At 42.6% G+C, this 15208-nt stretch overlaps 1 protein-coding gene across 2 annotated transcripts in view; it reads right to left on the bottom strand.

The window, feature by feature from the left end:
- GPD2 (glycerol-3-phosphate dehydrogenase 2) overlaps positions 1–15208 on the bottom strand; it is a 97022-nt gene that overhangs the window by 62226 nt on the left and 19588 nt on the right. For both annotated transcript variants that reach the window (XM_028746177.2, XM_028746184.2), the window contains exons 3-6: positions 14890–15061; positions 6061–6185; positions 2890–2987; positions 1817–1980 (exon numbers count right to left, since the gene is read on the bottom strand). In XM_028746177.2, the coding sequence (XP_028602010.1) occupies positions 1817–1980; positions 2890–2987; positions 6061–6185; positions 14890–15061 (559 nt within the window). The remainder of the gene's footprint in view (positions 1–1816; positions 1981–2889; positions 2988–6060; positions 6186–14889; positions 15062–15208) is intronic.

The raw sequence follows: 15208 nt of genomic DNA, 5'->3' as shown, positions 1-15208 counted from the left end.
TGGTACTCTTAAACAGAACAAACCAAGAACCATCACTGCTTATTTCAGATTACTGATGCTGCAATGCTTCTCACTGAAAATTGATAGTATCTGTTACAGAACTCTACTCTACAGTTTAGGATGCAGACTCGGGATAACTCAAGTCAGATGGAGAAGCACAGATTGACCCAATTTGCATTTCCGCTCAGTCCACAATGAAGCCATTGTATGACTGTTTCGCTACGCAGCCAAATCACAGCTCATCCCACATTTAATGTGCCATTGCAAAGCTTCCCAAAAGGGGGCTGGCAATACAGCACCAGATTTGTGGAGAGTGGGATCTGGCTGCATAGTGAAGCATCAGGCAGCCTTCGTGCTTCAATGTGTGCGCATCTTATTCATGAACATTCGGAGAGACATCCTGCTAGCGCAAAGATGGCTTGCTGGCTACATGGGGGGCTTTTTAAAAGAAAGAAAATGCAAGGTTATACACTCTTGCCCCTAACAGTGTGGCGGGGGGTGAGGAAGTTCCCATAAAAACACCCAGTGAGGAAAAACTGATAACAAAAAGCATTTTGTGGGTCTTACAAAGACAAGAAATTCACAGTCGAGGCTGGCCTTTAGTACGTAGGAATGGCAGAGAGCTATCAGAAAGTAGTTATGTGGGCACCCTGCTGTGGAAATAGTTGCATTCCAACATCACAAACTGAATTTCTTGGCTTTTAGTAATCTCTGAACACATTTGGTAGAGGCTGCTTCCCCCCATCGCTTTATTAAAATGTATGCAGGTTCAACTCCAATTCAATGTGCATGTAACATTTCATTTTGTGCCCAAAAATGCAGATGGGATGCTCTTGAAGAGTCATCCAAGTTTAGTGAAAGAAGCTACTGAAGAGTTCTTTGCTCAAGAAACTCACTGGCGGCTGGCTAACCGCACCTCCTTGATCCTGGCTGTTGGGCTGACACGTCTACCATAACTGCCACACATTTACTACTGGTGCCCTCACACGTGGCGTCGCTCAGGAATTCTGACACACCTAAAAATTGGTGCAGGGGTTAAAATCACTGCAGTTTCGAAAGGTTCGGTCTGCCATATTGACTCAAAATGGTGTCCAAATGTTTCCAAACAAATGGAAACCTGTCCCTTCACCTCAGGCACCTTCATACAAAATGCAATCACAATATTGTAAAGAAGTGTCCAAATGCATAGGGAACAAACATCTTTCCAAAACCTATGGCAGATGCGGAGGCTTTGTGGATGGAAACACAAAGAAGTCCACTTACAGGGGAGCAGACTTGGAGAGCCACAAAACTCAGAAAGCACAAGTTTACTCTACAGATGGCAGATATGCAACATATACTGTCCTCTTTTCATTAAAATCACAGGGCTGGTTCATATATGCATGCACTTAAATGCAGTTAAATGCATTTGAGTTGACGCTGGAAGATATGGAAAGTTCTGACAGGAAATGTTAGATCTGTGGTGGCCCCATCACCCACAGATGCCAGTTATAAACATATACAGTATATCTGTCTATGAGTTAAGAACATGTACATATGAACATGCCCTGGAATCACAGAAATGAAATGCATTAGAAGAGCCATTTGGTCCAATCCCTTGGCACACTTCCTAGTGGATGATGAAGGGCCATCAACCACCCATGACTCAGCCTAGAAGAAGGCATGCTGCTGGAGAGTAGCTGCATAGGAACGAGCTCCACACAAGTGAATCAAGCAAGCAAACCAATTAATGAAGAAGCAACGGTCTCTGTTTCAGACTAATGTTTTAGTTTTTTAAAAAATAAATAAAAGCTGTTAGGTAGTTAAGAGAACATACCATCATAGTAGACAATGGCACCTACAAGTTTGTCCTTCCGCAACATAGGAAAGAGTTCCAGGGCTTTTGATTTGCTAAGTACGTAGCTGCTTTTCAGACACTGGCTTCCTGCTACGAGGTCATAGAGTTTAATTCCCACCCAGTAGTACGGCAGCTGCCACCACCTACGAGAGGAGACAGAGGGAGGGAGATAAATCAAGGAGCACCATTTCACATGCCTGGTTTCTATTGCACAGTCTTTCAGTAAGGATACTGCAAACCACAACTATATTTCTGAAGAGTCAAAAGAACCAGAGTGGGTTTGATGTGTGTGGGGGAAGTCCCATTCTCGCCTCTCTGCTTCCATGAAGCGAAGTGTGTAACTTCTACAGGTCAATTCTGAAGCCTAACATATCTTAGAGGGTTGGTGCAAGGACAAAACACTGCGTGAGGACACTGCAAGACATTTTATTTCTTGGGCTGCTGCTCTGTTTGGTTTTGTGATTGTTTTATTGCATTTTATGGTCCTTATTCTGAACCACCTTGAACTTCTGTAAGGTGGATGGTTTTAAAAAAAATCAAGACTGTGAATTACAAACCAGAATATATCCACTCCAATTCTCACATGAATCACACACTTATTAAGTGGCCTTAGGCCACTATTTTTTCAGCCTCACATCATAGCCCCAAACTTGGTCCCCTTACAATAGCCAAAGTAAGACATGAAGAAGAACACCAGAAGAACATTCAGGAACAGAGTTTTAGAATCCCCTCTCATGTCCCTCTCAGAGTTAATGGCCCTTTCACCTTCCTCTGACTGAGAGGGTGTCCCCAGTTACATCTCCAGCCCCTCTGTCCTGCAAAATTGGACAAAGGTCCTTTTAAAAAGCTTCCCTCTGGAATTTGTATTCTCAAAAGGCGAGACATCCGCAACTGCAATGGTGAAATTTTTACCTCCACAATCAAAGATGCAAGCCTGTCACAAACTGAAGAACATAATTAAGGGGAAAACATGTTAAAATTCATTCCCAGTGACCCAGATTGAACAACCACCCTAAATGAAGCAAATTCAGAACAAACATCAAGTGACTTACTTGTAAACAGGAAGCATTATAGGCAGAGGAGAAGATAAATGAGGTGCAATCTCAAGCAGGTTGGCACGTTCATGCAGGGCTTCTTTCACCATTCTGTACTAAAAAAATTACAACACAGAATAGATTCTTGATTATGTTGCCAGAGAGCATTCTTCCACAGCAATTCTGTCTATCCTCTCACAAGCACCTTAGCTCAAAAGACTACATTTTCTCTAGGAATGTAAACTAGTAAGGATCTAGCGAACTGGGAAAAAGGGACCAGGATGGGCTACAACAATATAATCAAACATTTAAGCTAATTCCCTCTGTTGTTTGTGTCCCAAAAGGGTTTACTCCCTTAACACAGTTTGCAGATGTGTTCAGAGAGATATTACTGAAGCACGTGAGCAAATTAGCAGCAATGATTCAGCAAGAATTACCTTCGAAAGAAGAATGGCAGATGAAACTGATGGATTATGCAGAGATGGTGAAATTGACGGCAAAGATCAGAAACCAGGAAGATCAAGTATTTGAAAAAGATTGGAATAAATTTTTATATTATCTAAAAGACCACTGTAAACACTTAAAATTACTGGCAGGAATGTGAAGAGCTTGTAATGTGAAATGTTTATTATATGCTTTTTCTTTTATTTTTGAATAATCAGGAGTTGGTAATACAAAAATAAGCAGTCAATTCTTATTAAAGTAGAAACCCATGAAGGGAGGGAGGGAGGTCTGATGATCTAAGTTAAATAGTAAAAATGTGACATGGACTATTGGTGTAAAAATTGTGGAAACAATAAAAAAAATAAAAAATAAAACAGCAACGACTCAGCAAACCAATGTTATACTGTAGGAAGAGCCTTTTGCATTCTGAATTTGCAATCTGTCAAAATTTAGAACACCTGAGACAAAATTACAAAAATCTTTCTCTGGGGTGCAAAGAACAAGTTATGTCACCCAAGTGTTCCCAGCTACCCCAACAAGGAAACCTATCAACGATTATCATATGCTGTGTGATGATATAAGGTAAAGGTAAAGGGACCCCTGACCGAGGGAGCCAGCGTACAGCTTCTGGGTCATGTGGCCAGCACGACTAAGCCACATCTGGAGAACCAGAGGAGCACACGGAAACACTGTTTACCTTCCTGCTGGAGCAGTACCTATTTATCTACTTGCACTTTGTGCTTTCGAACTGCTAGGTTGGCAGGAGCAGGGACCGAGCAATGGGAGCTCACCCAGTCGCAGGGATTCGAACCACCAACCTTCTGATCGACAAGCCCTACGCTCTGTGGTTTAACCTACAGTGCAACCCGCGTCCCTGTGTGATAATATAGAGGACATAAAAACATTATTGGCACTGAAAACGAGATGCCAGAAGGAAGTGTCTTTAAGTTTCCTGTGCTCAAAAGCATATAGCTCAAACAAATCAATGACGAGGTGCTTAAAATTAAAATCTGTCAATCCCCATTTTGACAGGGAAGCATAGTGCATGCTTGTCCCAAGCTTGAGACCTGTCTGTCTGTGCCCATGCTACACCACTGACCTTAACCCTAGCATGCGTATCAAAAGATAGCAGCCACCTGATTCTTCAGGAAAGGAGCAATCTGACCTCTCCTTACAGATGCTCAGGTTCTATAAATAAAGTTGGCAAACAGCAACAACTTCACAGATATGGAGCATGTGCACTCAGATGGTAGGTGCATGTCAGTTAGGGTGGGTAGGGAGTCTGAGAATAACTGGGCTTCCTGACGGATGCCCTCAAGGGGCAAACTGGCAGCCAAATACACATGTGGATTCATTTTTGCACAGGAAAAACTGATCAAACATTTTTTACTACCCACTGATGACAATTTGGTAGGGACAACCAGCACCAAAAAAGTTGTTTCAGACTGCTGGCTGGTGATCCCTGACATGAATGATAGGGGCGCACCAATGAGAAGCACAGAATGTGAAGTCTTATGGCTTCCTGTTTTGGGACACGACACCCACCGAGGAACTGAGGGTTCTCAGCTAACTCCTCTGTCGCCTTCTGCTTGAGCTACACAACACCTATTCTGTTATGAAGATACCCCTTTAGACACACACCCCAACGGCAAGTACGAACTGTGGAATTCTAACACATATTTATCCCTCAATGATCGCTGTCAGACATACGGATGGGTATAGGAAGCATGCAGGATAGAGCCCATTGCACAGAGAGGCCAAAGGGGATTAGATGTGCCGCACATCAACTGATTCCCTTGAAACAAATAAATGCACCGTGTCTATAGTTCCAATCTTGAAGGCCTTAAAACCTTTTCTCTGCCCCTTTACAATCCTACCAAAGTAATCAAGATGCAATTATTTAAAATCAGCAAAATAAGCACCATGCCTTAATCTGCATAGTCTGTGAGAACCTAAATGTACATACTTCCTAGACTGTAGCACTTCAAAACGCAGAAGATGAATTATTTCTTAGATTACACAAACTGTCAAAAAATTTCTTGCATGCAGAAAGCTACTCTGATGAGAAGGAGGATTCTAAATGTACCATCAGTTCTAGGAATACTAGACACTCATTTCAAATGCACTGTGAACTATGGGCTGGGCTTAAGGACCTGAAGTTTACTATAGATAATTCTAAAAGTTTGTTGCTGGAGTTTAAGATGATGATGATGATTTTCTCACCTCCACCCCGCCCCTATGTATTTCTTCCCTGGCTCCTCAATTCCACCTGTGTTCTCTGCTTGTAAAGACAGGTTTACTACAGTTACAAAAGCCCCCCCCCCCCAATCTGTTTCATTCATATTGAGATTTTACACCAATATATTGTTTTTCATTGTAGAAATCTCAGTGTGTAACTGTCTCCGTTTGTCTTCAGATTCTGACTGGAGGTAACTGCAAACTCTACAAAGGCCACCAAAAATGCATTTTTTAAAATGTATACTTTGGTTTCCCCATGTTTTAAGGGAAATAGTCCCATTTAGATTTGTCATAAATTAAATATTAAGTGCTGCCATTATTTTTTTCCTGAATCCACCCTGCATACAGAATGCTTTGCCTAATGTCTGTGGCAAGCAACAGAAGAATGTATTCAAAACCCGAGGTATATTAAAAACCATAAATGTGAGAACAAATTTAATTAGAAGAGGAGGAGGGAAATCAGCTAGACAGGTCTTTGCTTTACAGCTACTACCATAAAACAATTACCTGGTCAAAATCCAACTTCATGATGGCCGTCTGAAGATATCTCACTCCGCCATGGATCAATTTAGTGCTTCTGCTGCTGGTCCCCGATGAGAAATCATCTCTTTCTACAAGGGCTGTTGTTAGGCCTGCGTAACCAGAAAACCAAATTAACTTCTTAAATTACACAATTTGTATGTAATTCATTAAAGACCCTTCTCTAGGGTAGAGACAACCGCAAGAAAAATTACACTGAACATGGATGAATTTGTATTCAACGCACACAGCGCCAGCTCTTTGGCCATGAAGAGTAGCTGCTTCTTCAGGGAAATCTTTGGGAAAAGAAGTGATACAGGAAAATAAGTACTGTATTAGTACTTAGGAAGGTAAGTACTATATTAGTTAGGAAAAAAATGTGTGAAGAGCACCAAGGATTCTGTAAACAAACCAAAATCTAATTTCTTCTCTCTCATTTCTGTAATACACAAGAATACTGAAACACCTTAGCACAATGCTAAGGCTACAATCCTATAGGCCAGAGGGTTTCAACCTTTTTGAGTCCACGGCTCCTTGTGGGGAAACGCGCTCCGAGCCTCAGAACTCAATTATATCACCCCTTGCCTTCAGAGCCAGCAGCCCCTCACCACTTTTCGGACACCCTCCCTTGTAGAGTGTTCCCTCAGCCTCCTGTCCTCTTCTCTCCCCTGGCCAGCCCCAGAGGCACCATTTGCCTGGGGAACTTGAAGCCAGGGCTGCTGCAATGAAGAGCCATGCAAGCCTTTGGAAGGCATTGATGCAAAAGGGCATCAGAGGAGGGAGGGAAGGGAAGAGGGACAGAGACCGGTATTGCCCATGGCACCCCTGACCATCATTCAAGATGCCCCATGGTGCCATGGCACACTGGTTAAAAACCACTGCTGTAGGCATTTCCCTAGAAGTAAGTCCCACTGAACTCAGTAGGGCTTCCTTTTGAACAGGTGCTTCCAGGACTGCACTCTAAATAAGATTAAAGTTGGACTGTGCACAGCACTCCAGCCAGGACCCCAGTTTATCATTATGTTTGCATGCTTAAAATTGCTAACTACGAGGGCAGCAATATTTAATTAGCTTAAATAACTAATCAACTTCAGCTTTAGTTGAGGGCAAATTTTAAGATATCAAAATTAAGGACACAGTTATTTGTTTGTTTTTAGGCTGCTTGAATTATTTGCTTTACTGCAAGAAGGAATGGAAATGACAGATTTTAATGGTGGCCTTTCCTTTTAGCAATGAGTGATTATTAAATTAATACAATGAAGTTAACAAACATCTATTTTACTCTTCCTTCAATATATCAAAAAGGCACCTGTTTTAAAGTTTCAGTAACATGAAATATGTTATTTACATCTTTATAATTTAAAAGCCAATGGATTAATCAATAAAAATCCTGCTATCACTCGACAGTTAGAATCATAGAATCATAGAATCATAGAATCATAGAATCATAGAGTTGGAAGAGACCACAAGGGCCATCGAGTCCAACCCCCTGCCAAGCAGGAAACACCATCAGAGCACTCCTGACATATGGTTGTCAAGCCTCTGCTTAAAGACCTCCAAAGAAGGAGACTCCACCACACTCCTTGGCAGCAAATTCCACTGTCGAACAGCTCTTACTGTCAGGAAGTTCTTCCTAATGTTTAGGTGGAATCTTCTTTCTTGTAGTTTGGATCCATTGCTCCGTGTCCGCTTCTCTGGAGCAGCAGAAAACAGCCTTTCTCCCTCCTCTATGTGACATCCTTTTATATATTTGAACATGGCTATCATATCACCCCTTAACCTCCTCTTCTCCAGGCTAAACATGCCCAGCTCCCTTAGCCGTTCCTCATAAGGCATCATTTCCAGGCCTTTGACCATTTTGGTTGCCCTCCTCTGGACACGTTCCAGTTTGTCAGTGTCCTTCTTGAACTGTGGTGCCCAGAACTGGACACAGTACTCCAGGTGAGGTCTGACCAGAGCAGAATACAGTGGCACTATTACTTCCCTTGATCTAGATGCTATACTCCTATTGATGAGGCCCAGAATTGCATTGGCTTTTTTAGCTGCCGCGTCACACTGTTGGCTCATGTCAAGTTTGTGGTCAACCAAGACTCCTAGATCCTTTTCACATGTACTGCTCTCAAGCCAGGTGTCACCCATCTTGTATTTGTGCCTCTCATTTTTTTTGCCCAAGTGCAATACTTTACATTTCTCCCTGTTAAAATTCATCTTGTTTGTTTTGGCCCAGTTCTCTAATCTGTCAAGGTCGTTTTGAAGTGTGATCCTGTCCTCTGGGGTGTTAGCCACCCCTCCCAGTTTGGTGTCATCTGCAAATTTGATCAGGATGCCCTTGAGTCCATCATCCAAGTCGTTGATAAAGATGTTGAATAAGACCGGGCCCAAGACAGAACCCTGTGGCACCCCACTAGTCACTCTTCTCCAGGATGAAGAGAAACCATTGATGAGCACCCTTTGGGTTCGGTCAGTCAGCCAGTTACAAATCCACTGAGTGGTAGCATAGTCAAGACCGCATTTTACCAGCTTCTTTACAAGAATATCATGGGGCACCTTGTCAAATGCCTTGCTGAAATCAAGGTAGACTACATCCACTGCGTTCCCTTCATCTACCAGGTTTGTAATTCTGTCAAAAAACGAGATCAGGTTAGTCTGACATGACTTATTTTTCAGAAATCCATGCTGACTATTGGTGATCACAGCATTCCTTTCTAGGTGTTCACAGACTGTTTGCTTAATGATCTGCTCCAGAATCTTCCCTGGTATTGATGTCAGACTGACTGGGCGGTAATTATTTGGGTCCTCTCTTTTCCCCTTTTTGAAAATAGGGACAACATTTGCCCTCCTCCAGTCTGCCGGGACTTCACCTGTTCTCCAGGAATTCTCAAAGATGACTGCCAGTGGTTCTGAAATCACATCTGCCAGTTCTTTTAATACTCTTGGATGCAGTTCATCTGGCCCTGGAGACTTGAATACATCTAGACTAGCCAAGTATTCTTGTACTATCTCCTTAGTTATTCTGGGCTGTGTTTCCTCTGCTAAATCATTTGCTCCAAATTCTTCAGGTCGGGCATTGTTTTCTTTATCGGAGAAGACTGAGGCAAAGAAGGCATTGAGGAGTTCAGCCCTTTCTGTGTCCCCAGTTATTATCACAGAGATTAGTTATCCTGCAATACACCTCATCTACCTTTTTGTATACACAATAAAAGTAGCAAAAGTGAACGAAAAGAAAAAGATGGAGGCAAAACTAGGGTTTCTCTCTTTTCTTTCTGCCATACACACATGGAGGAGGAATGGATTCCACTTGAAGGAGAAGAGGGTTATCCTGAATATTTAAGGTCAGAGGTGGGCTGACTTCAGACCTATGCAGTCAACTTTTCTTTTTTTCCTTTTCTAGTAGTGAAGAAATATATGCTTAATCTGCAGAACAAGGGCATTCAGCTAACTTGTTCTGTCAGCGCAAGGATTTCAACTTGCACAGTAGAACTTTCCTCCCTCTAGTAAAGGTAAAGGTACCCCTGCCCGTACGGGCCAGTCTTGCCAGACTCTAGGGTTGTGTGCTCATCTCACTCTATAGGCCGGGAGCCAGTGCTGTCCGCAGACACTTCCGGGTCACGTGGCCAGCGTGACATCGCTGCTCTGGCAGGCCAGCGCAGCACACGGAACACCGTTTACCTTCCCGCTAGTAAGCGGTCCCTATTTATCTACTTGCACCCGAAGGTGCTTTCGAACTGCTAGGTTGGCAGGCGCTGGGACCGAACGACAGGAGCGCACCCTGCCGCAGGGATTCGAACCGCCGACCTTTCGATCGGCAAGTCCTAGGTGCTGAGGCTTTAACCCACAGCGCCACCTGCGTCCCTCTACATGCCCCTAAATCTATTCTGAGGGCTCCCCTAACTTTCCAGAGCAGATTCGGGTACGGTCCAGGGGACACCCAGGGAGAAGGGGGTGGGAGATCTGTTGTGCAAACAGAAATTATCGAGCAGATGAAACAAGGGGTTAGTTTAACCTCCAGTGTGTTAGTAAAACTGAATTACTGTGTCGAGAAATGATGCATGTCTAAAAAGCGCATCACCAACATAAAAAGTTTGGAAATCTTTGCAATAGACATACTTTATGCCATAGAATCCCAACTACACATTCCTGCCCAAGTGCTCTGCTGGTTAACGGTCCAATTGTATTATTTCCAAGAATCTGAGCAAACCAGCAGCTACATAGTACACTACAAATTGGCCAATGATTGAAGGCTTGCTGGGGGCTCCTTGCACTAGTGCATAAATAAAAAAGGCTAATCGCCTCATTCCTACTTCCAGAGGAAAACCCGACAGAGGACAATCACAAATAAGAAAACCAGTTGTAAGCAGAAGTGACCATTAGAAGTAGCTGAGATTTATGAATGAAACTCAAAGGCCGATTTCATGAAATTGTTGCCAATGGTTTTGTTGTTTATTGTATGCCACCCTGAGGTCTTAAAGAGTGAGATATAACTATTGAAAATAAAATAATCAATTAAAAGGACATGGACATCTTTTCCCTAAAAGCAGTCATGGGGAGAAGTGAGCCAGCATGGTGTAGTGGTTAACAGCGGTGGACTTGTACTCTGGTGAACTGGGTTCGCATCTCCGCTCCTCCACATGCAGCTGCTGGGTGACCTTGGGCTAGTCACACTTCTTTGAAGTCTCTCAGCCCCACTCACCTCACAGAGTGTTTGTTGTGGGGGAGGAAGGGAAAGGAGATTGTTAGCCGCTTTGAGACTCCTTCGGGTAGTGATAAAGTGGGATATCAAATCCATATTCTTCTTATTTGCATCAGGACCACTGTACTGGGAGATGTGGAAATTGAAACTTTAGAAGGTGCCATTTCCCCATTTAAATTCCCCCCTCCTAAAGCTCCAATTAGCCATAAAAGTGGCTGGAGGGAGAAGAGACACAACATACTTGTGTTTTCCCTGCTTCAGGGTTTTTGGGTACAATAAGAAAAATGTTGCAGAGGGAAAAAGTTAACACTACCCCCCAGCGCCAAATGATGCAGCTCTGATTCCTTCAGGCCCTTGAACTGATTTAAGAAAAAAAGGGGGGGTGTCATGAGATCTAATCATTTAGTTTGATGCTAAGAAAATTCCAAAATGTTAGGGGGGTTATTGCAACATTGAAACTGATATGTTGCCCCTTCAGCTTCTAGCATGGATTAGCTAAAAGTGAAAATGTATATATTACAGACAACAGGTTACTGGATGAAATGAACTGCACCCCAAGATCCAAACAGGCAATTTGCTAACAGGTAACTTTGGTGCCAAGATCAGTTGAACTTTCAGGTATATTTTCAAAAACCAAAAAGGTTGACTTAAATAAACACTGAGGAAGAAGTTGCACATAACAACCATTCACACCAATTTTAACTTCCGGGGGGGGGGGGGGGAGGAGGTTGAACCATTAGTAATTGCAGTGTGAAATACATGAATTATCAGGAGATGACGATCAGCCACAGGCAGACAAACACAGACCATTACTTGCCTGTTTCATAAAACGTAGTAATTCACAAAATAAATCCAATTAAGATAAGCACCTAGAGGACTGGAAACTGCAGTCTCCAGGGGGAGGTAAATCATAGCGATATAGGAATCTTTTTTTATATAGCAATCCTTTTAAAACTAAAAGAAAGTAGTAAGTTCTGCTGATGTTGCAACTTTTTAACAGTCAGTGCTCTCTCTTCCCTGTGGCAGTTTCTCAAAAGTGCGCAAGAAAGAAAACAGGAAGGAAGGAAGAATGAATGAAAACAAGTACAACGAGATTCTTGCAGAGGTTGCTGAAGAGAGCAGCATGACTGTGCATATCCAAGGAGGAAATGCAGATGATCCAACACCGTGAGCTCTCCTTTCACCAGCATCACCTTAAGGATTTTGCAGAGCTTTATTTCAAAAGTCTAGTGTAACAACTACATTAGCCTCTCTTGGTCTCCCTAAACTTTCATGTCCTTAAAAAAAAAATCTAATTATTCCCAGCAACTTTAGAAGATCAGAGCAATTTATTTTTGTCAAATGTGACTGAAGATTAATGGATACAATCAGGAATAATTTGGCAAAAACGTATCAAAACACAGAGAAAGCAGAATTTGTTAAGTGAAGCATCAAACTTAATATGAGTGCAAATCCCGTGAATGAAGAGCAACAATACACAATTCATTAACCAAATGCCTATGATTATTTCACACTTCAGAAAACTACCAATACAATCAAAATATATAGGAAGAAAAGGATAAATACAGATTAGTTCAGAGTTGTTTTCACATCTAGTTCTACCAAGGTGGCCAAAAAGAAACACCCCCAAATCTTAAAATACATTGGGAAGCTTGATTTAAAATAAAATAAAATAAAACGTTTCAAGTGGTGGTTTTGGGGGGGAGGTGGGGAAAATTGCCTCCGTTTAAGGTTAATCTACTATACTATCAATAGGCTTAGATACCACACTTCCAGACTACCTGAGTACAGTGGTACCTCAGGTTAAGTACTTAATTCGTTCCGGAGGTCCGTTCTTAACCTGAAACTGTTCTTAACCTGAAGCACCACTTTAGCTATTGGGGCCTCCTGCTGCCGCCGCACCGCCAGAGCACGATTTTTGTTCTCATCCTGAAGCAAAGTTCTTAACCCGAGGTACTATTTCTGGGTTAGCGGAGTATGTAACCTGAGGTACCAATGTATTGTGTTGGAATGTGTGCAGGTTGACAGCAAAAGCCAGCATTAAGGACTTGTGGCTGAACCACGACTTTTGTCAAAGGCAATTAATGGTTCCTGTCGATAGACTAGTAGCAGGTGGCAACCAGAATTTTGTTTAATTCTCTTCTCTGGGGAAAAAATGTTACTGGGTTTATCCTCGCAACAGAAAATGAACCCATCAGCCCATTTGCGCAGCCGATGATCAGGGATAACTGGTGCTGTAACACAACAACATCTGGAGAACAAGTTCCCTACACCTGGCTTCATAACCGAACTAACTCCCCAATCTTATTATTTTCTGACCCTTTAACAATGGGCACTTTGCTACATCCTCCACGTCTATGACATGCAGTTGTGGGGGTACCAATGAAGGAAGGTGAGGACAGGTGACCTCACCTAGGCCCAAAGTCACCCCCCACCAAAGCAGGCTCAAAGCTTCTCAAAGCTTTTCAAAATCATTTTCTCAGCAGCTAAGCATCAGAAACATTCCGCTCTGCTGTAACAAAGGTAAAGAACAGTCCACTGTTTCTCAGGCTTTCTCATGCTTCTGGCCTTGCTAAAGAACCACATTGCAACTTACTTTCTGTCCGGGAACCATGCCAGAACAAGAGATTGAAACATATCTGAACACACTGAAACCCCCTCACCCTCTTTCCTGCAAAGAGTCCACAATAGTCCCAAGACAGCTTTCTGTACATGCTCAGGAACCTCAACATGGGGCAGGACTCCTGAGGGAGGAGAAAGGAGGAGGGAACTGGAAAGGGGTATATATGCTTGTGCACATGACGGTGAACTTCGTGCATGCTTTTGTGGACTATCACACTTGCTCCTTCTACCAGTTCATGGATGGTAGAAATAAAAGCCTTTTCTCCGAAACTATTCCTTGAGTGTCTGTTGACTCCCATTTTCCTTTCCCAGGCGCAATATTTTTCCCACCCGAGGGCAAAGCCTCATAAGGCTACACCAAGAAGTCATGGGCCCATTTTAAGTCCAGTCCCTGCGATGGTTGTGACAGATCTATTGCTTGGGCCAAAGGCAGTATTTCAAAAGGTCTTGGCTTAATTACAGACCATCCCATCCCAGGATTTACACCATGCCGGAAAGACAAGGGGGGTTCTGGAAAGAACAAAGGTCTGCTAGTATCTGTAATGTAATTTCATCGGAAATGTATTTCACAAAGAATAAACAGAGTTGGGAAAAGAAGGTGGCAGTTGGCAATGGCCAGTTGGGAGGTTATTCTGTTAGTTCTATCTTGAATGTATAAATTATAGGGATTTCATGCAGATGCTGTCTAGAGGAGTTTGCAAATAATACTTGTTGTTCAACTGTTCCTAGCCTGACAAGTAAAGATTTATATTCAGCTATTTGTGTAAGACACACACACACACACACACATATATATGCCTTACACAAATATATACATATATATATTACACACACACACACACACATATATATATATACACACATATATACATATATATAATTCTTATTAAATTTTCTGTTTTACACTTTAAAGTACTAATTATTACATCCTTTAAGATATCAGTGACTTTCCTTCTTTTCTTTCTGTGGTTCATTTTACAAATCATAAATCCCTGCTTATTTTACAAAAACTATACCACTCAGCATTCCATTATTATTGCATCCATCAAAACTTATTTACACCGTTGAATTTAACTTAATGCTGCCAGCCTTTTCAGCCGTCCACCATTATTTCCCAGATGTTCAATAAACGTTTCCCAATCTTCTCTAAACGTATGTTCTTCTTGTTCTCTTATTCTATACGTTAAAGTCTGCAAGCTGCACATATTCTGTCCACTTAAGTTCTTTGGTTGGGACCTTTTCCATTTTCGTACGGCATATATTTTTATCACAACTAGCTAACACGGCCTACTTGTGGCTGTGGGGGGGGGGGGGGAATCCGGGTCACGAAACTCCACCTCGACTAAGCTTATTCTGCATGCAGATTATTATTTCTGCAGATTCCTGACTCCGAGTTTCCCACACCCTCTGACAACAACACCCTGACATTCAAAACGCTTGTTCAGAACTCGGGGACAAAAGGAAGCCCATGTGTGGCACAGCTGACCTCGGTGTGCAGGACTCACCTCTCGTAACAGCGTCTAAAGCACAACCGCTTCCTGTAGCTCCTCCGCCTATGATAAGAATGTCAAATTCGCAGGTTTCTCGCAGGGCCTCAAGCTGACTTTCTCTGGAGGGAAGGGTGCTGTGCATATGCAAGGGCCGACATTCCGAAGCTTCGACAGACGCTAGAGCACCCTGCAAAGGTAAGAAAGCAAAGCGGTCACAACTGGAGCAAGACCAGGAATGGCACAATGCTGGGATTTTAAACTGAAGCCCCTGGTTCAAATCCCTTGTGTACCACAAACTCACCAGGGAGTTTCTTGCAACCTACTAACTTAGGAG

Source organism: Podarcis muralis, chromosome 1, assembly GCF_964188315.1.
Source record: "Podarcis muralis chromosome 1, rPodMur119.hap1.1, whole genome shotgun sequence".
NCBI classification, from domain to species: Eukaryota; Metazoa; Chordata; class Lepidosauria; order Squamata; family Lacertidae; genus Podarcis; species Podarcis muralis.
The sequence above is the reverse complement of the archived record's forward strand: the minus strand, read 5'-3'. Positions and strand labels throughout refer to the sequence as shown.